This window comes from Equus asinus, chromosome 7 (genome assembly GCF_041296235.1).
Source record: "Equus asinus isolate D_3611 breed Donkey chromosome 7, EquAss-T2T_v2, whole genome shotgun sequence".
Classification (NCBI taxonomy): domain Eukaryota; kingdom Metazoa; phylum Chordata; class Mammalia; order Perissodactyla; family Equidae; genus Equus; species Equus asinus.
This window is the reverse complement of record NC_091796.1, coordinates 29,176,229-29,203,482: the sequence shown is the minus strand read 5'-3', so window position 1 is coordinate 29,203,482 and position 27,254 is coordinate 29,176,229. Positions and strand designations below refer to the sequence as shown.

The 27,254-nt window shown below is 48.9% G+C and overlaps 1 protein-coding gene across 1 annotated transcript; it reads left to right on the top strand.

The window, feature by feature from the left end:
- Nucleotides 1–2,389: 2,389 nt before the first annotated feature.
- Nucleotides 2,390–26,708, top strand: SIGLEC15 (sialic acid binding Ig like lectin 15). Its single transcript, XM_014857268.3, has 6 exons — nucleotides 2,390–2,633; nucleotides 20,615–20,674; nucleotides 21,088–21,471; nucleotides 22,540–22,920; nucleotides 24,086–24,116; nucleotides 26,080–26,708. Exons 1-6 carry the CDS (start codon nucleotides 2,582–2,584, stop codon nucleotides 26,159–26,161), a joined length of 990 nt encoding a protein of 329 aa, XP_014712754.3. The 5' UTR covers nucleotides 2,390–2,581; the 3' UTR covers nucleotides 26,162–26,708.
- The last annotated feature ends 546 nt before the right edge of the window (nucleotides 26,709–27,254 follow it).

Below are 27,254 nucleotides of genomic sequence, written 5' to 3'. Positions count from 1 at the left end.
GTGTAATGACAGGTTTTGTGGACACATTCTGGTAGAGAAGTCCAAAAGCAACTGAATAAATTGGTCTGGCTCTTGAAAATTGAAGCTCATAGCTGAGTTGGAGATAAGGGTTCGGGAGACTATGAGGCCCCCAAATACTGGGGGTGGGAAGGACAGAGGGGCAATAGAGCAGTTAGGTGGCTAGGAGGGGTGTCAGGTCACCGCCAAAGGGAGAAACTGGCCAAGAAGCCACTCCACAGTTGAGTCAACTGCTCAAAGAACAAACATCTGCACGTGTGCCCTCTACATCATTGACCCGGCCCAAGCTTTGAGAACAGCAGATTCCTGATGATCTGCTTAGCCTGCCAGGTAAAACATCTACTCCATTCATTTATCCTCCCTCAAGACTGGTTGGTGTAAACCAGAGCCTGCCTGCTTGCCCTCTGAGCTTCCCGGCCCCACCAAGGGCCCTCACCAGTTCCAGGGCCTCAGAGGGAGGTTTCCATTTGTGATAAGAGAAGCCCTGGGGCCTGGAGCAGGTGGTTCCTAAGAGAGAGGAGCATGTGCACAGCTGTAAAGCCCTAGGGGTACAGAGGGCTCACCCCCAAAGGTCTTCGAGCCCTCCCTCCACCCCAGGCCTCAAGCAGCATCCCAGGTTGGCCTTGCAAACCAACTCTGCAAGTTCCCAACCTTCAGCTCCCTTGGAACTCGGATTTGGAGCAAGAATCTATGCACTGAAGGGCGCCTCAGGGATAGATGATGCAAATGAGATCCAGAGAGGAGCGAAATGGCCAAGTCGCACAGTCACTTAGGGTCAGTGCAGGGAAGGCTGTAGTATCCTGGCTCTCACCAATAGACTTCAAGACACGGGGGCTCCTACTTGCTGTTGGAGAAACTAAACCACTAACTCCTGTAATCTCTTAGGAGCCTAATCGGAGCATAATAATTAAAAAGCAAAATGTGCATACCCTATCACCCAGAAATCCCACTTCTGAGAATTATCTGATGAAAATGTAAGTACTAGTATATAAAGACACGTGTGCATAGAATCCTCCCGCAGCTTTGCTTGTAATTTCAACATTCATTAACAGTGAACGGTTAAATAATTTATGCTACATAAAAAATATGCCGTGGGATACTATAGAGCTATTTGAAAGAATGGGAAAGGATATCCCTGATTCACTTCTTGGAGGAAAGAAGTAAGTTGGAGCCGAGTGTGTGCACAGTCACGGATCCTGTTCCTCCATCTAGGCGCTGAGGAAGGAGCTCCAGGCAGGCAGAACGGAGCTGGGACCCAGCTGTGCCTGAGCTGGGGAAGTGCTCTAGCCAAGAACAGAAGGTTCTTCCTCAGTCTCTGAGGACTCTGGGACCCCGGGATCTGACCCTCTTCTCCTCCAACGTGGCCAGGCTACCCAAGCGAACCCACCTTGTGGGGGGTGCCAGGTAGGGAGGGGCCTCCCGAGTGGGGCGGGGCTGGTTCTCCCACCTCTGAGAGATTGAGAGGTTACAAGGGGAGGTGCCGGTGATGGACAATGAGCAAACCAGCTTGGCAGACGAATTTCCTCCACTACTTTGACAGGAAGAGCGTCCTTGCTAATGTAACCTCTGCACCCGGCTAAAGGGCTTGAGTCCAATGCATTAACGGAAAAGAAATCAGACCGTCCGAATCCAATCCAGCCTAGAAGACAGAGCAAACAGCTCTCTAGTCCCCACGGAGGTCCACTCTCAGTCCCGGAAGAGTACCGCATAAGCATCCGGGAGACACTCCTCTCCTCCCCCGGGGTCTTGACTTCCACCTGGTATTCCACCCAGTCGTCGCCTGGATGGGGGCAGGGAAGTTCACTTGCTGGCAGAAGTGTGGCTCGTGGACTAGCAGCAGCAGCATCCCCTGGGACTGGTTAGCGTCACAATCTGCATTTTAACAAGATCGCCAGGGGATTCTTAAGACATCGGAGTCTGAGAGTGCAGTTCTGGGTTCCAGGCCCTCTGGAGGGGACTCTGGTCATGAAAGCGAATTGTCTAAAAAGTCTTTTTCTTGCGAGTACTGACAGCTTTCCATGACCTTCCTTCAGTGAGTTAGCATGTTGGCAGGCTCCGCCTCTCTGTCTCTTTCCCAGTCTTGCCAAAACTCCTCTCCAGAAAGGGATGGGGGAAGGGGAGAAAAGAAGAGAAGGAAGGGAGAAGGAAACCCATCCTGGCACACTAAAACATGTAGGAACGGAAAGGGAAAGGGAAGGAAAGAAAGAAGGAGGGGAAAAAAGGAGGGAGAACAGCAGTTTTTTCAAAGGGACCTGTGGCCACAGGAAAAGGTCCTGCATCTTCCCCATCCACTTCTCTGTTTCCTGTCCTGGAATGTCATCCTAGTGGTTCCTCTCTAGGTTTTCCACATGACTAAACCCCACGGGTCTCAACTAATCATACCCCAGCCGCCTGGCTGCCTCTCTCCAGTTCCTCCACTGCCTGCAGAGCCCGGCAGAGGTATAGATCTGGGCACACCGCCCACCCCCTCCCACCATCGTTCCCCCACACGACGCCAAGGAGGGTTCTCACTGGTGGCCTGGCCGAGTGTGGGGCTGGCCTGGGATCTCCTGATGCTCACAACATGGAAGGGTCCCTCCGACTCCTGGCTTGCTTGGTGTGCATCGTCCCGATGGGTGAGTTTCCCACAGTTCTCTTTGGCCCATGCTTGGAACAGAATAGATGCTTATAAAATCCTAGGTAGTCATCTCTCCTTGAAGTAGGAGCAGCTGAATTTACCCAGACTCTCCAGGCCTGTGGAGGAGGATGAGGAGGTATGCTTTGGGAGGCTGTGGTGACAGAAGCCAGAAGTTCTTCTCAATGACTTGAGGCAATCCTCTGTCTTCTCTGGGCCTCAGTGTCCTCTCCTGCCCCACCCATTGCTGTGAGGATCCAGAGGGAAAATGTGCAAGCTTTGGGGAGGACAATACAGACTCTGATCAGACTTTGCTGTCATCCAAGTGCTTTATGTTGTGATGAGCACTGCCCAAGAGGAGGGGAAGAGAGCACATGGTTGTTTGGGGTAAGGGTGGGGATGATTAAACGTGGGGAATAGGATAAGTGACAGAGGGCACCCTGAGCACCCAGCAGGAACCTCAAGGGGTGAGTGGGAATTTTTTGTGTCAGGCTTAAGTAACAATGTCCTCAGCCACTTAGCTCAGTCAATTACTTCAGAACACTTACCTCAGGGAACAGTGTTTCTCCAAGGGTTGTCACAGACCATCTGCATCAGAATCCCAGGGGAGGGGGCATTTGTTTAAATGTGGATCCTTTGGCTCTACCCTAGGCCTGCAGAATCAGAATATCAGGCAGCCAGGCCCAGGAACCTGCATTTTCAAGCATCTTCTTGGGTGATTCAGATGCAGTTGAGGGCAACAAGGATAAGTGGCAAAGGCCATCCTCATGAGCCCTTTGCCCAGGCCCCAGTCCTTTCCTCAGCCCCAGGCTGAGACATCCCTCCCATGACTGTGCTCCTGGACTCAGCGTCCACGCCTCCATGCCTCGGTGTGCATGGCCACTGGCTGTCACATGCCACATGGTGACATCACTGACATCATGGTGTTCTGAGCTGTTAGTCAATATTCCTTGTATGGAGTTCTGTCTCCACAACTGGAGTACAAGCTCCCACTCCTCAGGCTCCTTTCCCTTCCTCTCTAGCATTCAACACGGAGCGGAGTCCAGTTGAGTACAGTTTGGATAGTAACAGCAAGTATCAAGGTCGCTCTGACTAAGTGCTGGGCACTTTAACTAGAACTCAAACTATTATATTCTTTTTTCACAGATGAGGAAACTGAGGCACAGAGAGGTTCAGAGAGTAGTGTGGGGTGGAGCTGGAGTTTGAACCCAGGTGTTTGTGGCCCTAGACTGGACCCCCCCACCCCCCACCCCATTGTTCTGTGGGAGCCCTGTAGTGGGAGCTGTTAGGGAAGGGGCTTTCTTTTCCTAAGTTGACCAAACTTATCCATCTTTTGGGGATGATTTAGGGTTGGGTTCCACTTAGAGGGTGAAGGCTGGAGGAGATGAGCCTGCCCAGACCTGGGGCAGATAGGAGAGCAGTTCAGGATGCAACAGTTGACATCAGATGCAGCTTTGAATCCTGGCTCTACTATTTTCTAATTGTGTGGCCCTGGGTGGGTTGCCTAATTTCTCTGAGCCTTGGTAAAGTGGGTCCCTGCCACCTCATAGGGGTGTTGTGAAGGATAATTAGATCATAGATGAATGGCACCCGCACAGCAGTGAAACATTACTGAAATCACATAACTCCAAGAAAGGCTAAGTTTGGGGGATTTTTGGTTTTGGTTTGGTTTTTTTCTGCTTCTGAGGGTCAGCTGCTATGAATCACTTAAAGACATAAAGACTTAGAGGAAGCATGAGCAGTCACATGGTCAAGAGCAAAACCCAAACCACACACATGCTCTAGCTGTGTGTCGAGATTACCCAGGGAGGCTGAGCCACCCACGTGAGCTGCCTCAGTGAGGAGACTCTTTTTCTTTTCACACTGGCAGCTGCTTCACTGCTAAAATCACAGGGTCTGTGAACCAAAGTGGGGTCCCACTTTCTGAAACCCCTCTGGTGCCATTCACTTGTGAACCTCTCCATGTGGCAGCAGGCCTGGGCAAGGGGCCAGAGGACCAGGCTGGGCTCGCCTATGATGTGGGAGCCCAAGGGGGTCCGTGCTAACATGGGCACGTAGGTCACAGGCACATCCCTGTCTACATCTCTGACCATGTGGCCCAGGGCAGGCCCCTGGCAAAAGCAAAGTGGGAGGAATTTGTCCCGGGAACCCACCTTCCACTTTCCATGCCCTTCTTCTTCATGCTCGTGCCACCTGCCCCAGTAGCCAGTGCCCTGGGCAACCCCTAACCTCTCAGGGACTCCCCACACACACTGCCCTAAATATTATTTTAGAAAGTTGGACATGCCAAGGAACATGAGGGGATGGGAAGAACAGTGGTCTGGGAGATCTGACTGCTTGGGTGACCTTGGACAAGACCTCAATTGGTCCACAAATCTCTGATAAGCAGGGGTAGCAATGACAGTAACTGTCATCCTCAAGGACTTCTGTGCCAGCCCTTGACGAGCAGCTCATGTTCTCTTCGCCACAACCCTGCAGGGTGAGGACCCTTGTCCCTATTTTAGGGAGGTCAGGTGACTTTTTGTTGGGGGTCACAGCCTGGAGATGAACTGGAGTCTTCTGAGCGCAAGCCCCCGCTCCTTGACACCAACCACAGCAGCAGTAGTGAGCCTGAGGGGCAAAGCTTGGCGCTCAGAGAAATTCACTTTACTAGCTCTGAATCACTGCAGACAAATAAACCAAAAAGGTGAGACAAATGGCAGCTGTCACCCAAGGAGGTAGGGGTGCTTGTTTGGGACTCAGGGAGAGGTCAGGGAGGAGCTGGGCTGCTGTCATGGCTCCAGGAGGACATAGGAGGGTTGGATGAGCCAGTGTACTTCTGCTCCTGTGGCTTTGACTGAGAAGTCCCAGCCCAGGGGCTGAGGAGGAGGAGCGGTGGGGCGTGAGGCTGGGGAAGCACAGCAGGGACAGGCTAGATGGGAACTGTGAAGAGCAGCGCCCTGTGGAGGACACTGGCCCCAGGGCTGGGTCAGCTCAGGTGAGCAGGTCCACATCCACAGCCAGGTGGCCAAGGAGGCAAGGGTTAACGAGGGAGCCAATGTAACCCCCAGGCAGGAGAACAGCCAGGCCTTTCCTCACAGGTCCCTGTACCTCATCGCTTCCCTAGGACCTTCTGGGTCGGGGTCACACTGAAGGGTGGAATCCCTGTTTCTATTCCGTCCTCTCCCCTCTGCTCTCTACCCCTTTCTCACCTTTTCTCCACTGATAACCTATCAGGACAGTGTGCAGGCCCAGAAAGAAGAATGGCTGGGAGCAAAATGAGGGGCAGGAGGGAAGCAGATGAAAGGCCATGCACCCCAGCTGAACCCACACACTAACTGGTGAGGTCTGGTGGCCAAGATGTAGATCTCTCCTTGCCCCCCCAAAACACCCTCTCCTGACCCGCCAGCTGCCACAATGCCCAAGAGGCCACCCCTGGAGTCACTCCCTAAGAACACCCCTGATAACACACCAGGACGTTCCCGAGGAGGGTAGCCCCCTTACAAATAGTCGGGCTCATCAGATTGGCTGCCTGTCAACTTGTAATGTCCGCCATCGTGGGCGTGAGGGAGGGACAGCAGCACAGCAGATCTCAGAGGGACGCCAGCTCTGAGTGCCACAAAGCTATCCCTCCAGAAGGCACAGTCTGTCCGTGGGGACTGCCCACCTGGTGTCATCCTCCCCCTCCTCAAAGTCCATAACTTGTTTCCTCCAGAAAACTTGTCACATAAAGCCCATCCCAGCAGGTCTAATTCTTATTAAAGCACCGTTCTGTGAGGACACCCCCCCCCCCAGCCATTGTCCTACCATGACCACCTCGGGGCTCGCCTTCCTGTCTGTGATCCACGGACGATGACTGACCCACACTCTGTGACAAAACCGATAAGCAATTTTCTCTATAGACAGCATAAGCGTGACTGCACAGAACAGGCTGTGAACAGCTGCAGAGCGGGTCCCGTGCACATTCCTGCTGCCCTCCTCACCAAGGACCTGCTGGAAATCTTTGGCCAGCTGCGGCCAAAACCGAGGTTCCTATTTCTGCCCATCCAGTTTCTGCAGATATGTTTCCATCTCCCACAATTTCTCACCCCAGACTGGCACCACTGGCACGGGGCTTCGGGAGAACACGTCCAGGGTGAATCAACCACCCCTGAGCTGAGTCATGACTATGATTACTCGGGAACTGGTGCCCAAAGCTGCAGCTCCAGCCCCTCCCCGCCGAGCACCAGTCCCCAAGGGGAAGTGTAGGGGAATCCTGTGGAGAGTTTCATAAATGGCTGCCAGGAATCATCAAGGCTGGGATGCAGCTTTCCAAGTAGCTAAGTTTTCTGGATAGCTAATGGCTTATTTTTATGTACCTAAAAGTCTTTCCATTTATTTTAGATAGGCATATTTCTAAAATGCTTTATGGACCTCCTCGTCATTTTTATCCAACTATCATTTTCAGACATAGACTTTTAGACTTAAAAGTCACCTTAGCAAACATCTAGAGACATCATTTCACAGATGAGCCCACAGAGGCTAGAGAGCTGTGGGGACTTGCCTAAGGTCACAAAGTCAGGATCAATCTAACCAGGGCTGGAGCCCCAGACAGACCCCTGACCCTCCACCTGAGGGGCACACCTGTCATGGCAGTGAACCTGCCCAAGGTGCCCCAGCTCGTCACTGTGAGCATATTATACCAGCCTGCTGCAGGGTCGTGATATTTCAAGGCCCCCCAGGCTGGCTCCTTCTCTAAATGGTCCCTTTTGTGCTGTACTTTCCTTATTTCTGTCCTAAGTCACCTTTTCATTGTGTTTCCTGAACCCTTCCTCCCTGGCTGAATGCCAGTTGTCTTTTCTTGCTGCTTTTTAATTGGCCTATAAACAGAAACCACTCTCTGACTTCTCTGTTTGTATTTCCCTACGCTAGGAAGCTAGTTAAACAAACTCGTTAGAATTGTGTATAAACTATATACAAAAACAAACAGTGGTTGAGCAAGGGCCAGGTTGTAAACATACTGAGGAGGGCCACCAATTGTCACTGTGACTGTATCCCCAACACCCAGCACGGTGTCTGGCACACAACAGACCCTCAATAAACGTCTACTGAATGAATCAATACGTGAATAAATGACTAGCTTTCAGGTGAGTTAAGGGCAAGGACTGGGCTATGGAGTTCACATGGTCCAAGGTGCCAAACAGAGTTGCAAATGATGCGGGGTGGGGGGGGAGAGGGCGGGGTGGGGGGTGGTATCAGTGTCTTAACTCCCTGCTGTGTCATCTTGAGTTATGTATCCAGGGCACTTCTCCACCTCTGGTTAGCATACCCCACCCTACTCCATTCCATTCCCATTCCCTCTGAAAGAAGGGAACTAACGTGCATTGGGCATCTTCTGAGTGTCAGCCCAGTCTGGGTGATCCACATAGGTGACTTCATTCAACCTTCATTGCTATAAGGAAAGTTATGGCTCCCATTTGGCAGCAGACGAGCCTGAGATCTGGGACATTTAATAACTTGCCCAAAGACCTGGTAAGTGAATGAACCTAGGACAGGGCCAGGCGCAGGTCGGGTGCTTGATACAAGTCTGATGAAGGAACAACCACAAATGAGATTTTCACCCAGGTCCAGCTGTGCCAAAGCTAGAATGCTCTCCACTGTGCCCTGTGGCCCATGATTGAGTGGAGGCATTTTGGACAACGGGAAGAATGTGAGGCTCCTGTTGACCCTGGGAGGTTGACAGACATGAAGCAGGGAGATTAGAGACCCTACAATAAGAAGCCGTGGTTCCAGTTCAGGAGCCATCCCTTCCCTGTCATGAGAGGTCATGCGTGAGCTGCCAGAGGAAATGGCAAATGACATAGGATGATGGGGAGCTTGAATTTCTGCCAAAGCAAATGCATTTGTTCCCTGGGCAATTCCTGCTGGGCCTTCCCACCCTCACCTTGATTCCCCTGGGCGGATTCATCCAAAGGTCTCTGTGTGAGAGTGAGTCCAGGTGTCTGCCTCTTGGAACACCGTCCAGCGGGTGAACAGAAAACACAAATCTCCCCCTAATGGGAGCCAAGATCGTAAGGCTTGGTGAAAGGGCCTCTGTGTGCCCTCTCTGCTCCTGGAGCAAACCCCACCCCCCCACAGAGATGGAGGGGCCCTGGCCAGCTATCTGTATCACACTTCAGGACATTTCCAAACTAGACTGTCATCCTTGAGCAGCTTAGCATATGGGATGAGGTAAGAACATGAACCATTGAAGGTAAAGCCTTGGCTGTGCTCCTGGTTGGTCAGACAACCTTGCCAAGTCATTTGGGCTCTCTGAACCCCAGGTCCCCCTTCTCTAAAAGGGGGCTAATGACAGCACCTCGTGGGGTTGTTGTGCATATGAAATGAGATGAGCAATGCCAAACACTGCATACTGTGGCCCCCCTATCCCATTATGCCCTGCAACTTCTCTGCTGATGTTCAAATGCCTGTGGTTTTGCCCTCCTATCCCCTGTGCCTAGAATGCCTTCAATCCACCTCAAAGCTTAGTAAAATCCTACTCCTTTCTCAAGGCTCTACTGAAATGACAGCTCCTCTCTCATGGGTCCTCCAAACACTCCCCGCCTGCCTAATACCTGCATGCCTCCTTCCCCCACCCACCCCCACCCTCTCCTGCCATCCTGATCACCCTCCCTTCTGCTCTCTCACAGCACTTCAATTCATCCTTAATTACTATGTGCCAGGCACTGTGCTGGGCATTCGCAGCACAAATACGACCACACGCATGTGGTCCCTGCCTTCTCAGATCCCTGGGTGTCTGGGCAAAACACGCGGTTAACAGGCAATGCCCATTCTGAGGAAGCACCTCTGCCAGCCCTGAGGCACAAGGGAGGGGCACCAGACCCAGGCTTAGGGCTCAAGGAAGGCCTCCCACTGTAGTGAAGACCAGGAGATGACTAGGAGGGAGCTGGTGAATGAAATGGGCCAGGAACCACGTTCAGACAGAGGACACATTGTTCGTGTCCCTCATTAGAGCACCTGGCAGGCTGTAGTGTAACTGTGTGTTTGCAGATCTGCCTCCCTTTCTGAGCTGTGAGCTCCAGCAAGCTGATAAGTTATTCTGTTGATATTTGTAACCCTGGCTTGTATCCCAGAGCCTGGCTTAGAGTGAGGACGTGTCCAATAAAGGTTTGCTAATTGATGAATGCACAGTAGCAAATAATACCTGGGGAATCAATGCCTGGCTCTGTGTTGCTTGAGAGATGCAGGAGGTCAAAGGACACTGAGGTTATAGAAAGTGGGAAGTGCAGGGAAACTGAGGCACAGGCTGAATCTCAAGATCAAAGAGATTCTCTCTGAAGCTAGAAGTACTGACTAAACCAGCAAAATCTTCAGAAAATGTTTCTCAAATTTAGAACGAGGCCTTCAGATTATTAACAACTGAGCAAACAAACTCTTACCAGAGGTAAATGTCAAGGTCTCCCTTTGGGTTCAAAAGCAGAATTCCACTTCTCCAGAAGAAGAGAGATCTGGCTTAGAAGCAGATTGTGCGAAAAAAGAACTTGTGGTTTTACTTGAGTGCAACATCAGCACAAGTGCCAAGTGAGATTTTATACGAGGCACAGCTCACACAACCCAATTCGTACCCCACTCTGCGGTCCAGCAGAACTGGAGCACACACCTAAAGCCCCCAGGTCAGAACACTGCATTGCAGAGGAGTACTGAGTGGGTGGGCAGTGAGGATGGGGAGGGGCAGATGAGGGACCAGGACTTCCACCAGAGAAGGGAAGACTTAGGCTTCCAGCATAGCCATGATGGTATCCTGGAAGGGCCATCACAGGGAGAGGACATGCATGCTCCAAAGAGCAGTGGTGGTCACGTGGGTGGTGGAAAACATGGGTTCTGTGCAGGAAGGATGTGCTGATCTATAGTTTATTCACAGATGGGATGGGCTCCCTGGAGAATCGTCTGCCCATTGTGGGCTGAGAGGATTCCTGCCCAACGCATGAGTTGGGCTACCCCAAAGAGCAAAGAGCCCTGGACTTGAAGTCAGCAAAGCTGGATTTCTCCCACCTTCTGCCTATGTGACTCTAGACTGTCATTCTCTCATCCATAACAATATCTGCCCTGCTTGTCCCCACTGAGTGTTTTAAGGGTCATGTGACATGATATATGTGAAAGAACTGGGTAAACTGCAAAACCCTTTGGAAATATAAGGCTTGCTATATTATTTCCTCTAAACATCCCTTTTGCGAACTGCACCCAGGGCACTCGCTGCTAAGCCTGCCTTCTCCCTGTGGGGAGGCACCACTCCTGCCTGATCCTCCCAGGCCCAGCACAGACCCCCACCCACACACCCTGTTCCTTACTCTCTCAAAGCAGCACACACATATGCAACAACACAGGCAGTGGCTCACCAACCCTGTGTGAACTGGAGGCAGAGCCCAGCTTCCAGCCCTTAGCTCAACCATACTTCAGAGGCTTACAGTGTAGGAGGTGAGGAAACTGAGTCCAGAGGCACTTGCACAGAGCAGGCAGGCAGCTTAAAGCCCACCACTCTTGGTCTCTCAGCCCCCTGTCTGGGCACTAGCATCTTGGGAAGCCCACTTAGATTAACCTGGATTCTGGAGGAATCTCACCCACCAACCCAACACATTAGCTTCTGTGGGGGATCAAAATTTGCAACCCCAAAACATGTCTCTTTGGCTTGATTATTTTTAAGAATGAAACACCCAAAAAGAAACTTTGACCTTCCCCTTAAATGCCTAAACAAATTTAAGATAGAAGGCCTGTTTCAGGAAGGAACTAATACTATAGATAACTATAGTATAATATGAACTAGGTGTGTTAGACAGGGAGGAACCTAGCAAGGCCCATTTGATCAAAGTCCTTTCCACGTCTCATTGTGATTGCAAGGCAATGGCATACATTTGTTTACCAAACATTTGCTTTTCTGTCTCCATGTGAATTGCCTTCCTCCTCTCTGAAGTCCCAAACCACTACCCACAACATCCTCCTTTGTCTTTAGCTGAAGATGGTGTTTAAGGTGGTGGCTTCAGCCATTTTGGTGAGTTACTCAGTTTCCTGGGTTTCTCCCATGTATGCATGTTATTAAATTTGTTGGATTTTCTCCTGTTATTCTGTCTCACATCAATTTAATTCTTAGACTAGCCAGAAGAACCTAGAGGGTAGAGGAATATTTCTTCCTCCCCTAAGGTTGGCAATAAGGACGGTATAAAATTTAACTGGCTGGACACTGCTCTGGGACTACTGCAGCTGAGAGATCCTGGACCTCTGAAAAGAGCTGGCAGGAGGTAAGAGTTCTTACCACGTCAGTCTCCCGGATCTCTGCCTGCAGGGTCCAGTGGAAGTGAGAGTGGTGAGTTTTTTTCCCTTTCTAAATTTAGATTAGCAGGAGAAAATATTTGTGAAGCTAGTTTCTTGGACTCAGAAACTCTGGGAAATTTGGTTTGAGTACTCTTTGGTTTATGGATCCTTCTCCTAGAGATGGTTACTGTTCTTCCTTGTCTCTGCCTTTTGTGTCATTTGTCATAAAAAGGAAAAATCATAGGACAGGATGTAGGCATAGGTCCTATAAGCCTGTTGCCCAAGCCAGCCTAACAGTCTAGGGCTGGGTTAATCTGAAGATGATATAAAAGCTATTCCTAAGGAACATCTTGGAAGCCAAAAAGACCAGAAAATTGGTGGGCACAGGTCGAGCATTTAGAGCCGTTAGGGCGCTTGAAAGAAGACTCCTGTGATAGGATAAGTTGGTCACAGAAGAGGGTAGATGACACAGGTCACCTGCCAACCTTGGAAATTTCCTTGCAACAAGGTACTCTGTAAAACAACACACAATCCCCAACCCTACGGCCCATCCTTCTTAGGTATTAGTTTGGCTCCAAGACACCCAAGGCTTAGCTAAAGCTGTTAATGTGCATGTAGGATGAGATTTTTTCCTTTGTCTTGTTCTGTGTCTTGAGAGCTTAGCTTTATGACCTCTCTGGTCTCCACCAAATGGAGGATGCACATACCCAAGTGCATCTTGGCAACCAGTCAAATAGACTGAGGTTCTGAGATGGAATCTCTTTGTCCAGCTGTGTCAGCTCTCAGGGGAGTTCATCATAAAGGGTCCCAGACCACAAGGGGCCTTTGTCATCTCAACCTTCATTGCTTGTTAGTGTTGGAAAAATCCCATTCCAATAGCACCTGCCCAGTGTCACAGATTGGTGGGTTTGTGGCTGGAGGCATCCCACATTCCTATGGGGGATTGGAGATACCATTTTCACTACACCATCCTTACTGCCTGTGCAAAAAAGACCTTTGCTTTCTTAGACTATTTTGGGGAATGAACTTTCTGGATCTTGTGAGGGCTGCTTCTTTTGTACTCTCTTTTGAGGATGGCTCTTACGTCTGTGGTTAAGTCATAAAAGGTTTATTGGTTTGAGTCACTATTAAGATCCTACTCATCAATGGCCAGACAATGGATCCTTTCAACTGGAAAAACTTCTAAAATGGAAAAATTTTTAGAGAGCTCTCATCATAAACAGCTATGTTATTGGTACCTATGGAGAGACGAAATTAGAAGAAATACAAAGAAATAACAACTAGCCTTAAGAACTTAATCTTATTTGGGGTCTTCCTCTCATGGTCTTAGAAATGCTAATAAAATCATTAAGTTAATTAACAAGCGAATAAAAAGAAACTAAGGGGAAGGTCAAGGGACTCTTCTCAACTAGGTGGAAATTTTTAAAAGGATTATTAGGAAATTAGGTAAATAAAACAAATATTGAAAGCAAAAACGAAGAGGAATCAGAAAGGGAAGATACAGGACTCATCCCATCAGGAGGGAAATCTTTAGCTGATTGTTTTTAAAAATGTGGTGAGTAAGAGTGAACATTGATGGGGTTAAAACAAAGGTTTTAATACAGTGCTACTTAAGATTTGGCAAGCCACAGGGATCCCCTACTACCCCGCCCCCCCCCCACCACCACCACCACCACCATTACAGGGCCCCAGAGAAGTCTGCTCTATTTACCCTACTTTGGAGAAATTTTAAAAGCCAGAAGGCAGAGATCACAATGAGAAACCTGACCAAACATTGCTTGGGGCAACAGTGAGACCAGTCAAACAAGTTAAAGATTGTCAAAAGGGCCAGGGTCCTGGGCTCCATCTCTTGCTGGGGACTCAAAGCCTTTTGCACAGGAATGGATGAAAGGACTGGGAGATGGAGAGGAAATTTTAGGGACTTCCTGATGCAGGAACCCCATGAACTATGGTACCAAAATTCATTGGTGGTACCCTGACTCAGGTACAATGAAACTGAGAAAATGTAAAGTGCAAGGGTTGATAGGATTATAAAGGTTGGAATGTTTGAGCTAATATTATATGAAGAGGTTATGTTCTGCCAACTTTGCCCGAGTGTTTTACGGGAATGGATGTTATGTCTGGCCAGGAATGCTTCCTAGTATTATACCTAGTATTGTAAGACCAAGACTTGGTGATGAAGTCCTATTAGAAGCTATGGTTGGAGGTATAAGAGTTGATGGAATTAAGATGAAGTTCTGTAGGAGAATTGTTGTATTTAAATGTGGTTTATGTAATGTGATTGCATCCCTTTTTGCCTGATTGTATTATGGGTTGTATTATGAGGGTGGACATTGTGTCTCACTGGGGAATGTTTCCCTTGTCTGAGAAACAGAGAGCATATAAATCTGCCCTTCAGGCATCGTTAATTAAACATGCTAAAAGGAGTCGGTAGAGTTGCCTGAGCACACACAATGTGAGATGAAACCTGGAGGCTGATCTGTGGAGCTAATAGAAAAGCTAATGGGGGCTGGCCCCATGGCTGAGAGGTTAAGTTCGTGCGCTCTGCTGCAGGCGGCCCAGTGTTTCGTTGGTTCGAGTCCTGGGCGCGGACATGGCACAGCTCATCAAACCACGCTGAGGCAGTGTCCCACATGCCACAACTAGAAGGACCCACAATGAAGAATATACAACTATGTACCGGGGGGCTTTGGGGAGAAAAAGGAAAAAAATAAAATCTTAAAAAAAAAAAAAGAAAGAAAGAAAAGGTAATGGAAGTCCCTCCCCAGGGTAAATTAGTCTAGGGTTGAATTGTGCACTCAGAAAGAGGGTTTTTGTTAAACACTTTCTGGAGAATTTTTAAAGATGTGGTACATTTTCCCTGAAGTTTTAGAACATAAAAATCTTTTGATTTACATCTTAGTTAAAAATCTCCCCGATATAAAGAAGCAAATTAAAGAGAATGTAGTTGGATGAGCAGGTCAGCCTTTTGACATCACACAGGTGACAAGCCAAGTGTTTGAGAAATTAAAAGCAACTATCTTTGTCTTGCAAATCTCTTCAGAATCATAAATGTAAACACAGTCCACAATCACCTGAGACTGGTTCTGGTTAGCTCAATTGATACAACCTAAAAAAAGAGGAAATATTTGGAAATTTGGAAAATAAAAAAATTGTGAAATGTCCTCTTCACAAATATTAATTAAAAGATTTAGCAGATGAACTTAATTCTTTCCAACTGCTAAAATAAAATTTGGATCCATCTATTCCTTTGCAAACTAGTGAGTTTTTTATTGTACCTGATTCATAGCAAAAACTTAATGGAAGCTATAGGGTCTCTGTGTCTGTGTGTTTATGTCTGTATATGTATATATACATATACACACACACACATATATACAACATATATATATATATACAACATATACATATACACACACACATATATACAACATATATATATACACACACACACATATATACAACATATATATATACACACACACACATATATACAACATATATATATATATATATGTTGTAAATATGAGATATTTTTCTACCTCCAGATGGTATGGCCAAAATTAAGAACTCCATTTAATTGGATTAAAGTAAGCATTTGTATAAATTATTTCTAAATGTAATAGGAACTAACCCAATGTTTTTCAAGTTAATGTGATATAAAATAATCATTGGTAAATAAAAGCTTATTTAAATTTGTTGGTTTGATTGAAATAGGCATGCCCCCAGAGGTATCAGCATTGGATATGATGCAGACATACAGCCTTTATTCTACTTGAGTTTATTAGTCAAATAAGCTCATGTTATCTCTGCTATAAATTTGTCAGCAAAGATAACTTAGAATGGTAGCTGGTTTTGTCTAATGTCTCATAAAGTTTTAGTAGGTAATCTAAACATAATTGTTGGTAGCAAATGTTTTAGATAGATGTAAGTGAGATAAGAGTTTATAGGTAAAGTTTTAGCAGCAATTATATTTTATGGCATGTGTACTTAAAATGCCTTCCAAAATTTCTTTGGTAACTTGAAACTTTGAAGTTTTACTAGGTTAAATTAAATAATGGAAAACTCAGTGAATATCTAGATCATTTTCAATTAGGATAAAATACTGAAACATTAATTGCTAAACAAGTCTGAGTTTACCTACTTTTGTCTTGTTATTACAAAGAAACTAAAGATGTTCAGGTCTATTAGTAAACATGTCTAGTGCTTTATTGAAAGATTATACTATGAAGTAGCATATGCTTCCAGAAATTATGAAAATATTTGTAAATTTGTCAAGCCACAGAATCTAATGTAAAAGACTTCATAATTGCTCACTTCTTAGCTTTCACTAAAAATTAAGGTTTCTAAGGGTTAAGATTATAATTAATATATGTGATTAAAGCTACTAAAAATTAATAAGGGAAATATCTTTGTATACCAGAAAAGTAAAATGTATGTTTTCAGTAAAGAAAGCATAAGGAATGGAGATATTTTTGATGGTTTGTTTTGTTAAGAAAATAAATTTGTCCTAAAGTAAAACTGGATATGGGAAAGAGAAAAGTAATTTTTGTCCTAAGGAGAAGCCAAGAAGGAGAAAAGGCATGGGGCAAATTCTGAATGTAAAAAAGAAAGTCATAAAAAGTTTCTGGAAGAGAAACTCTTAGAAGAGTTTTATGCACACTCAAGTTGGCTAAGATTGAAATGAGTTTAATTAGGTAAATGACCTTTAATATCAAAAGTAAACTAGTGCAAAATAAGAATTTGATTTTCTCTCTCTTAAAAGGTTAATTTTCTTGGACTTTTAGTGTGCTTTTGATAAAGAGATTATAAAAGTTTTTTCTTTATTTTTGAGTAAGTCTACCTAAAAGGCAGAAATTCTGTTTTGTCAAAATAATTTCCTATGTTCAGAAAGTTGAGGTCTCTCTATTAAGAGAGCTAAAGTTTTTTTTAAGATTGGCACCTGAGCTAACATCTGTTGCCAATCTTCTTCTTTCCTTCGTCTTCTTCTCCCCAAAGCCCCCCAATACATAGTCATACATTCTAGCTGTAGGTCCTTCTGGTTCTGCTATGTGGGATGCTGCCTCTGCATGGCTTGATGAGTGGTGCTAGGTCCGTGCCCAGGATCCAAACTGGCAAAACCCCGGGCTGCCAAAGTAGAGCACATGAATTTAACCACTTGGCTATGGGGCCAGCCCCTGAAGTTTCTTTTAAAACTGTTTCTCTCTCTGTGTTTACCTTTAACACCTTCTGATGTCACATGGTTAAATTGATAACTAAGCATTGTCTCACAATGACCTATGATCTTATTTGACCAAGTGTTTTCAAACCTTTTGATATCTTTAAGAAACTTCCCCAAAATTCAAATCCTGAATGAAGTCTTTTATTTTTCTAACCTGAAATAACTTTTAGAATTTCCAGTGGGTCCCTGGGCCTTCTCAAAGAATTTGTTCTCTCTTCCTATAAAGAGGGGCATATTAAACTAACTAGGTTTGTTTGGTATATTAAAATGCATGGGAAGCATTGTCAAATAAGTGATGCTAAACCTCCCTTATGGATATCCTTGTATGCATATATTATTAATATAAATGTTCTAGAAATTGTATGAAATTTTTTCTGATGTCCTGGTATAGTGTTATCAGCCTAATTACTATCTTAAAATGTGCGTTACAGAAATAACCAAATTTCCTTACCAATTGCACTGTCACCATGTCTTTAACCTCACCATTTTAAGTCTTTTGTCACATACAGACAGTTATGATTTTACTCTGATGCTTTTGCAGATATGTTTCCTCTTCAGAGAGATTCATTGAAAGAACTCTGATGCTTACTCTAGAATACAGGTTTCTGATAAACTTTCAGATCATAAAACTGAACTGGTAAGAAATCACAGAACTCTAATGGAGAAACTGATGGCTTCATAAAACTGCTAACAAAAGATAAAAGATTGCGAATTGATTACATGGGACTGAATGAACTGATGAGGATGATTATAATTTTATGCGTTTTTGTTTGAAATATTGCTGATTTTTTTTATGTATTGTTTTTCCAGATTTAAGGAAAGATTTTTCTCTTAAGCTAACTATGACTTATAGCAGTTTGGTAAATTATAACTTTATAAGCAGAACTAAAACATTTATCTTTTTTCTCTACTTGATCCCTCCAGAATTTGGAAACTCTTGATGAGTGAGTATTTTTACTTTCATGGCTATATAGTTATTTGCATAAGTTTAATAAGAATCTCTTCTCCTTATAACAGGACAGAATTAGAAACATTAGTTATATTACCCAGGCTTTGGCTGGAATGTCATATTTGAGAGAGACATACATAGACTCAGATATGACTAGACAGCTATAAGGAACAAAGGCTGACTTTATGGAACAAATAAAGCCCCTTGGAAATATTGGCCTGGTACCTTGTTTACAGAGTTCCCAGCAATCTTACCAGGTGAATAAAAAAGGCCACTTCCTGGCACATGCAAGAACCTCAGGATATTTGGGGTAACTTGAGAAGAAAGGAATCCACCCAAATCTATAGGTATTGCAGACAGAGTCTGATAACAAGTCCTTGGCTTGGTTTTCCTGGCCTCGGAGAGGCCTTTAAAAGTTCAGTCTGAGGGGTCAGCCTGGTGGCGTAGTGGTTAAGTTCACACACTCTGCTTTGGCAGCCAGGGTTTGCAGGTTCAGATGCCAGGCACAGACCTACATACTGCTCATCAAGCCATGCTGTGGTGGCATCTCACATGCAAAATAGAGGAAGATTGGCCCAGATGTTAGCTCAGGGACAATCTTCATCAAGCAAAAAAAACAGCAAAAAGAGGAAGATTGGCAACAGATGTTAGCTCAGGCCCAATCTTCCTTACCAAAAAAAAAATGTTCAATCTGAGATTCTTTATGAAAATTTCCAGCAAAGCAGATTTTTAAAAGCCTGTATGGGAACAGCCCAGTAGTGTTATGGCTAACTTCACTCACTCCACTTCGGTGGTCTGGGGTTTGCAGGTCTGGATCCTGGGTATGGACCTATGCACCACTCATCAAGGCTTGCTGTGGCAGTGTCCCACATACAAAATAGAGGAATATTGGCACAGATGTTAGCTCAGAGCCAATCTTCCTCGCCAAAAAGAAAAAAGAAAAAAGCTTATATGATCAATCACTGTTCTTGTTGTACTTATGTAAATAAGGCCAAGTTTATTGAAACTAGACTTATTTTGCATACCAATTAGTTTTAATTTGGCTCTGTTTGGTAAAAATGACGGGGATTATAAGGAGAAAAATTATGTATCAATAGAAACTATAATACATACTTGCAGATAGTAGATTCTAGTTCTGTTAATTGTCTTTGAGGTTTTTGTTTTCTACCTGTAAACTGGACTGGATGCTGAATTCTTCTAGTTTTCTCAAATATTTGGCTATACATCTCCAAATTAAAGTTTTCCATTTTTTCCATCCTTTTCAACTGGAATCATTGAGGCCTAAACCACTCTTTTTCCTGAAGCCCTGCAAACTGAAGCTTAACAACCTGATATAAACTTATGAGAGATTGCCACCGACAGCCTATGTTTAGACAATTTGCATGCCTGTTGCTGTGTAAGCTACTCAGAAAGATACCTGAACATCCAACAACATCATCAGAGACATTTCAAACATTGCAAAAGATGCTTTGACCCTGACATCTAGAGACCTTCTTGACAGGCTCTCCCCTGAGCTCAGAAATTAGTTTATAATAAGTTCCAACCACTAACCTTGTTTTTCTTTTTGTTTCCATAGAAATGCTTCTTGTTAAATACGTGATTGCTTGCTTACACAACATAGGCCTAACTTTGAGAACCCACCTGCATCACTGCCTCCTAAAAGGAATTGAACTGGACTGACCTATGTCAGGACTAAGGGACTGGTTCAATGAGATGGAACAATCTACCAACAGCTTCTGGATTGTGAAACTTCTTGAAGTTTCAAAGGAAGGAATGCAGGGGATCAGAATTTGCCACCCCAAAACATGTCTCTTTGACTTGATTATTTTTAAGAATGAAAGACTCAGAAAGAAACTTTGACTTTCCGCCTAACCGCCTAAATAAATTTAAGATAGAAGGCCTGTTTCAGGAAAGAGCTAATACCATAGATAATTATAGTATAATATAAACCAGGTGTGGTATACAGGGAGGCACCCATTTGATCAAAGTCCTCTCCGTGTCTCCTTGTGATTGCAAGGCAATGGCATACATTTGTTTACCAAACATTTGCTTTTCTGTCTCCATGTGAATTGCCTTCCTCCCCTTTGAAGTCCCAAACCACTACTTGCAACATCCTCCTTTGTCTTTAGCTGAAAATGGTGTTTAAGGCGGTGGCTTCAGCCATTTTGGTGAGTTACTCAGTTTTCCTGGGTTTCTCCCATGAATACGTTATTAAACTTCTTGGAGATTTTTCTCCTGTTATTCTGTCTCACATCAATTTAATTCTTAGACCAGCCAGAGGAACCTAGAGGGTAGAGGAATAGTTCTTCCTTCCTCCCTTACACTTCAAAACATACCATCCTTCGGTTTCAGTTTTCCCTCTGTAAATGGGAGAGTTGGTCTACTTGGATGTCCCCCAGGGTTCCATGCCCTTAGTGTACTAGAGTGCTGGCTGTGGAGTCCGGCAGTCCTGGGTTTGAATGCTGGCTTTGCTGCTTCATCCCAGCTGTGCGACCCCTGTGCCTCCGTTTATTATATGTAACCGCAGGATAACTATGCTTACCTCTAGGATCATTGGTGAGAACTAAAAGAGATACTACCGTGAACTTGCCCAACACAGATGTGCACAGTAAGTGCTTTGATTTATCATCACCATGGGGGCGGCGGGGTGGGGCGGGGAAGGTTGGGACTCTATTGTAACCACAGGATCCCAGGGCTTTCCTGCAGCAGGGCAGGTTTTGATGGGGAAGAGGACTGGGTCACTGGGTCAGTACGTGAAGCAGAACCGCCTGAGTGAGGCTTAGTCCCAGGGAAGTGGAGGGAGGGTCCAGGCATCTGGCAAGTCATGGGAGTCAAGGTCCTGGGAGACGCCTCTCAAGTCATGGGGTGGGTTTCCAGGCCCTCAGGAGGGGGGGTGCTTCCTGAGTCCTAGGGTTTCCAGGCCCTCCAGGGGGACCCTCCGGAGTCCCGGGGGTGGGGGCCCGCGGCTCGGGCTCGGCGCGGGCAGGGCTGACGCGTCCCCGACCTGCCGCCCGCCCGCAGGTGCCCCGACGCAGCGCTGGTCCATGCAGGTGCCGGCCGAGGTGAGCGCGGCGCTGGGCGAGGCGGCCGTGCTGCCCTGCACCTTCACGCACCCGCACCGCCACTACGACGGGCCGCTCACGGCCATCTGGCGCGCGCGCGAGCCCTACGCGGGCCCGCAGGTGTTCCGGTGCGCGGCGGCGCGGGGCAGCGAGCTCTGCCAGACGGCGCTGAGCCCGCAGGGCCGCTTCCGGCTGCTGGGCAACCCGCGCCGCAACGACCTCTCGCTGCGCATCGAGCGCCTCGCCCTGGCCGACGACGGCCGCTACTTCTGCCGCGTGGAGTTCGCCGGCGACATCCACGACCGCTACGAGAGCCGCCACGGCATCCGGCTCCGCGTGACCGGTGAGCCGGGCGCGGCTGCCGGAGCGCCCTCTGTCGGCTGGGGCGGCCGAGGCGGGCGCAGCTCCTTTCCCTCGCTCCCTACCTTCCAGCTCCTCTCGCTACGGACCACCTGGGAACTTGTTAAACATGCAGAATAGTGGCCCCAGGAAGGGCAGGGTGGGGCCCGGGAACGAGCATTGTAATGAAGCTCCTATAGAGCGAATATCCCCCAATAGTTCGCAGACTAGGAGGAGAGAAAAACGCGTGAACAATAATCCTCATTACGGCACGCGCTGCATTGGAGTGTGTGCTGTGTGCATGAAGGGCACCCGCAGCTCCCTGGGGGGTGCACGGGGAGCCCCACCAAGCGCCCAGCACTTTGCTAGACCCTGAACTATTAAGATGTGGGAACCCAGGGCCCGGTCCCTAGCACAGTGGTGCTCAACCCTGGCTGCGCACTGGAATTACGTACAGAGAGTCTAAACATCCAGGACCCCCTGTTGGGGGGTACCCAGGAGTTCTGGGTTAGAGTCTGGCTCTACCAAGAACTTCGCATGTGCTCTTGCGCTGGCTGGGCCGCCTCTCTGAGTGCATTTCCGTTTCTTCCCAGGGTGGGTGCCTCCCTACCACAGTCCCATGGATTCAGTGAATCAGTCTCAACTCTAGATCTTGGTGAGGTGGTCTGATTGTGGGAGGTGCCCTTGAAATCACACCAGCAGACTGCCCCCAACCCTGTCCTACCACAGTAATAACGACCGGTTAGTGAGTAATTACTATGGGCCAAGACCTAGTCCAAGCACCGGACACGTATTAATTTGCCATATCTTCTCAACAGCCCCAAAAGGTAAGTGATCCCCATTTTACACATGGAGAAATGGAGGCATACAACGGCGGAATAGCTTACCCAAGGCCACACGTGTATTGGGACCCAGGCAGCCTGGCGCCCGAGTGCCCACTCCCTTCTCTCTGCGCCCCTCGCCTGTCTTGGCGACCAAAGGGGACTGGGAAGGGTTCGCCCCTGCCGGCTGCGCGCGCGCTCTGACCGCAGTTCGCTTTCTCTCTGTCTCGCCGCTCGGCCGCCGCTCGCAGCCGCCCCACGGATCGTCAACATCTCGGTGCTGCCCGGCCCGGCGCACGCCTTCCGCGCGCTCTGCACCGCCGAAGGGGAGCCGCCGCCCGCGCTCGCCTGGTCCGGCCCGGCCCTGGGCAACGGTTCGGTCAAGGTGCCGGGCCCGGGTCAGGATCACAGCCACCAGGTGACCGCCGAGCTGCCGGCGCTGGACCACGACGGCCGCTACACGTGCACAGCCACCAACAGCCTGGGCCGCGCCGAGGCCAGCGTCTACTTGTTCCGTTTCCGCGGCGCCTCCGGGGCCTCGGCGATCGCCCTCCCGCTCGGCGTGCTCGGCCTCAAGGCGCTGCTGCTGCTCGGCCTGCTGGCCGCCCGCGCCACCGCCCGCCGCTGCCTAGGTGGGTGCGCCCCAGGCTAGGGTGGGTGCGCGGGGCGAGGCGGGGCCTCTCCTCTTAGGTAAGACCCTCTGGCTGACCACCTGGCATGGCACAATCGAAACATCATTTTTGCGCCTGTGATCGTCTCGCTTTCCTCTCCCTGCCGCAAGCCCAGGAGGTGGGAACCAGCGAGAGCCCATTTTACACAAAGGAAGCTGAGGCCAGAGAGATTAGAGAACTAGCCCCTAGCCTGGAGTCACAGAGATAGAGGTCCGACAGTACAGCTCTGGAGCCCGCCCCTTTACCAGCATCCCATAAAGGACTCCTCCCTGTGGGCCCTGACCATTGGACTTTCCCAAATAGCACCATTCCATTATGTTACAACAAGCATCTTCAGGACCTGCTATGTGCTGTGTAGATGCTAGGAATACAGAGAGGAGTGAGACCTGGCTCCCTGCCTTTGAATGGGATGCTGAGGAGTAAGCACATTGCGATGTGGGGCGAGAAGTGCTGTCCTGGAACCCAGCATTGCAGAAGCCCAGAGTATGTAGGCGACAATCTGGTAGGGTGTCTGCTCAGGGGTGAGGGGAGAAGGCTTTACGCAAGTAAGGTGAGAGCTACACCAAAAGCAGTAAGTAGGCATGAGCTAGGAAGACAAGGAGCTGGTGGGATTTGGGCAGAGGGAATGGCCTGTGCAGAAGTGTGGAAGTGTGAACTAGCAGAAGTCTTCGGAGAGCTGCAGTTGGCCCCACACTACTCTCCCAGAGCTGCATGGGAAATGGGCTCTGTGCCCCAGAGAGGAGGCTTCCCAGGGCCGTTCAGACCACCCCGGTCAGTAGCACCAGCCTCAAACTCTCCTGGGGTGAAATGTGTCCAAAATGTGTCACAGGTGTCCTGGCTGCCGTCTTTGCTGTGGCCACGCTGGCTCTCCTGCTGGTTCTGTAGTCACTAAGCATTCTGTGCTTCAGTTTCCTCAAAAAGGCGGGGTTTTCCGTTGGATGACTCCTCACCCCACTCTTCTCCTTGCAGACTCCTGGTCATCTTTCAGGTCACTGCTAGCTTGCTGCTTGTTGCATGTTCCCTTCAGGCCACTTTCCACAGTGGGGTGGGATGGATGACAGGGCTTGTAGCCCAGAGGCTGCCATAGGGATTCAGCCCCCTCTCTCTCTCTCTGTCCCTCACACAGAGCACCCAGTCACCCAGGACACGCCACCACGGTAAGTGAGCTACCCCACCGCCACCCACCCCACCCCACCCTAGTCCCCACTGGCCAACAGGTGCAGGCTTCTCCAGGCTGGTGTCATGAGGAGAGAAAACAGGCAAAGGACCAGCACTGGGGTGCCAGCCTTGACCAGGGTCTAGGCCCTCTCAGCAGCCTTCCAAAGCCCCCCACCTTCAGCCCACCAAGCCCAAGCCAGACCAGGCCACCCTGACCGGCCCCTTTGCCCCCACCCCACCCACTCCCAGCATTTACTGCGGGCCTCACACTGGCGTCTCTCCCAGACCTGCCTGGTGTCCAGTGCCAAAGAGTCATCTGTCTGTCTTATCTCCACAACTAGATGTGATTCCTCGAGGCTGTGTTTCCTTGTGTAGTGCTCAGCATTCCAGAACAGGCAGACCCACAAAAAAGCCACCTCAGGGCACTCATTGTCCCAGACACTCTGCTGAAGCCTTTCCCAACAAAATGTCAGAAAAGGTTCTGAGTGCTTGGGGGGGGGCGGGGGGGGGCGGGTAGCCAGGGACCCGGCTAGGAGGTGTTGGCCCTCCTGTCCATGCTCCCCTCCTCTGGGTGTCTCCCCAAATGAAGGCCCACGGTGAAGAAGAAAGGCTCCAATGCAGAGTCCCAGGGTGGTCTGACCGGGATGCTGGGTGGGGGTGGGGGAACACAGTTTTTCAGGGCCCACTGGACACGCTGGGGCAGTCCTATAACTCTGCTCCCACCTGTGACCTGAGGGCTGGAAAAGCCACGTCGGCAGCCCAGACCTCTCTCTCCAGCTGCCTGCTCAACTGTCCCCCATCTTCTCGAAATCGTGTGCAATGTCCCTTTTCTTTGCTGATTTATGACCACACGAAGGTGCCTAAATCAGAAAGCTGACTGGGGTTCAAATATTTACTGAGTACCTACTGTGTACCAGGCACTGTTTGGGATACTAAAGATGAAGTAAATATCCCCACTCTCAGAGAACTCACACTTTAACGTGCAGAATTTTAATAAACATGTAAACAAGGTCGTCCTGGACTCTAAAGTAAGAGCTATGAAAGACGTGGACAAAGCGATGAAGTACAGCCCCGGGGGGGTGGGGTAGGCGGCCACGGGGCTGTGGCTACTTTAGATCAGGACGTCCTCTCGGAGGACACGACATTGAGGACAGCTGAGGCCAGAGCCCCAAGGGGCAAGCAGGGATGACGGGGGCAATCCAGGAGGAAAGGACAAGTCGAAAGGCTCAGGAGACACCCAGGAAGGAGGCAGGAGGGCAGGCAGTCTGTGGGGTTTATTCTGAGTGCAATGGGAAGTCACTGAATTGTTGTAAGCAGACAAATGGCCCCATCTGAACAGGAATGGGGCCAGACTTGTGAGGGGCTGCTGACCACAGCTGAGGCTGGCCTGGCTGCTCTGATGAAGGCAGCAGTGGTGGAGGCAGGGAGATGGGGGCAGACAGAAGGCAGGCTGGCCAGAGGACCAAGTGGGCAGCATGAGCAAGGGAAGGAGCCAGGATGCCCATTTGGAGCTGGAACCCCGGGTGTCACTAAGATGAAGACAAGGAGAGATGAGGGGGTGGCAGTGAGGATCAGGTGAGCACTATGGACATTTAGGTTTGAGATGCCTGTTAAGACGTCCCAGAAGTCAGGAAAGCAGTTGGAGCTCGGGAGGCCAGGCCTGGGGATACGGGTCTGGAGATCAGGAACACAGAGGTGGTTTTTGGAGCTACAGACGAGATCCCTTCAAGACGATAGAGACTCTGTGGTCTGAGATGCTGTCACCCGCAGTCGCCCCCTCCCTGTTCCACAAGTTCTGCGGCTGCTCTGCCTCCAACCTTCAGTTAGTCTTGAGGCCCCATTGGATGTAGGCCCCCAGTGCCCATCTCATCTCTCCTTCCTGCCCGTTGCTGGGCTGTGGTTTTGGTAGTCGGGGACCACTCTCCTGTACTGGGTGGTAAGCCAACTTTCTCCTGTCCACAGGCCCCAGGCTCACGAGTCCAATTATGAAAACTTGAACCAGAGGAGCCCACGGGGGCCACGGGCAGCTGTGTATTCACCATGAGGAGGCCCTCAGCCATCGGCATCCACTTGTGCACCATGAGGAGCAAAGCCCAACATGAGGCTTGGCTGGGACGGCCCTTTCTGACTCCCAGGCACCTTGGCAGCCCCCAGCCAAGTGGCCCCCCAAGGGGTTAAGGCCTCCACTCACAGAGGCTCAGTGGTCTCCTACATGGACATCTCTTTCAGAACTCCCGTGATATTTATGTCACTGGGGCCTGCATTTTGAAAGAGTGTGTGTGTGCGCACGCACAGTGTGAGCTTCAGAGCGAAACTTCCAGAAAAGCTCCTCTCACCCTTTCTTATCTAGAACACCATAGTAAAGCAGGCAGGACACTGGTCATGGGATTGCAGGGCCCAGGCTCCATCCTGGCTCTGTCACTGACTTGCCGTGTGGACCAGGGAACTTTCTTCCCCTCTCTTGGTCTCAGTTCACCCACTGTTGAACATGGACAATAATATTTTTCCCTCCTGGCTGGTAGGACTGTCGAGACCCGAGGAAATAGTGGACATGAAGGGTTGAGGGGTATAAAGCTGTCTATGGATGTGAAGGGCATTACAAGCTCCTCCTTGTGAGCAACCTTGGGACATGCAAAATTCTTGGACAAGTGTGCACCCATACCTGCATCTCTGAGAACAAGGGTTCCAGACAGCGAGGCTGGGGCTGCGGCTTTGGCGGCTGGGGCTGTGCAAACCTGTGGTCCAAGGACCATCAAATTGGCAGCGAAGAGAAGGCTGGTGTCCTGCCCCCCAGGGCCTCCTCTGTGATTGCAACATCTTTGCCCACCTCTTACCCCATCAGCTGCTCTGCACTGCTCTGAGGTGGAACCCCTGGGAAAAGGAAATGAGAGACACAGCATCTCAAAGCTTCTGGAATCCACTTTCCTCAAGGGCTGAAAGCTGGGAGGCCTGGGGGCAAGTGTGGGCTGCAGGGTCCCGGTGGATACAGCAGCTACGGCTCTGACTCTATGACCTGCATCCTCCCAGGACGTGCAGGGTCCAAACACACCTGGAGTGTCACCGCGTGGCCCGAATCCCGGTGGGCTGTATCCATGTGTATCCATCCACCGGTGCTAGGGTGTGCTGCAGTAACAAAC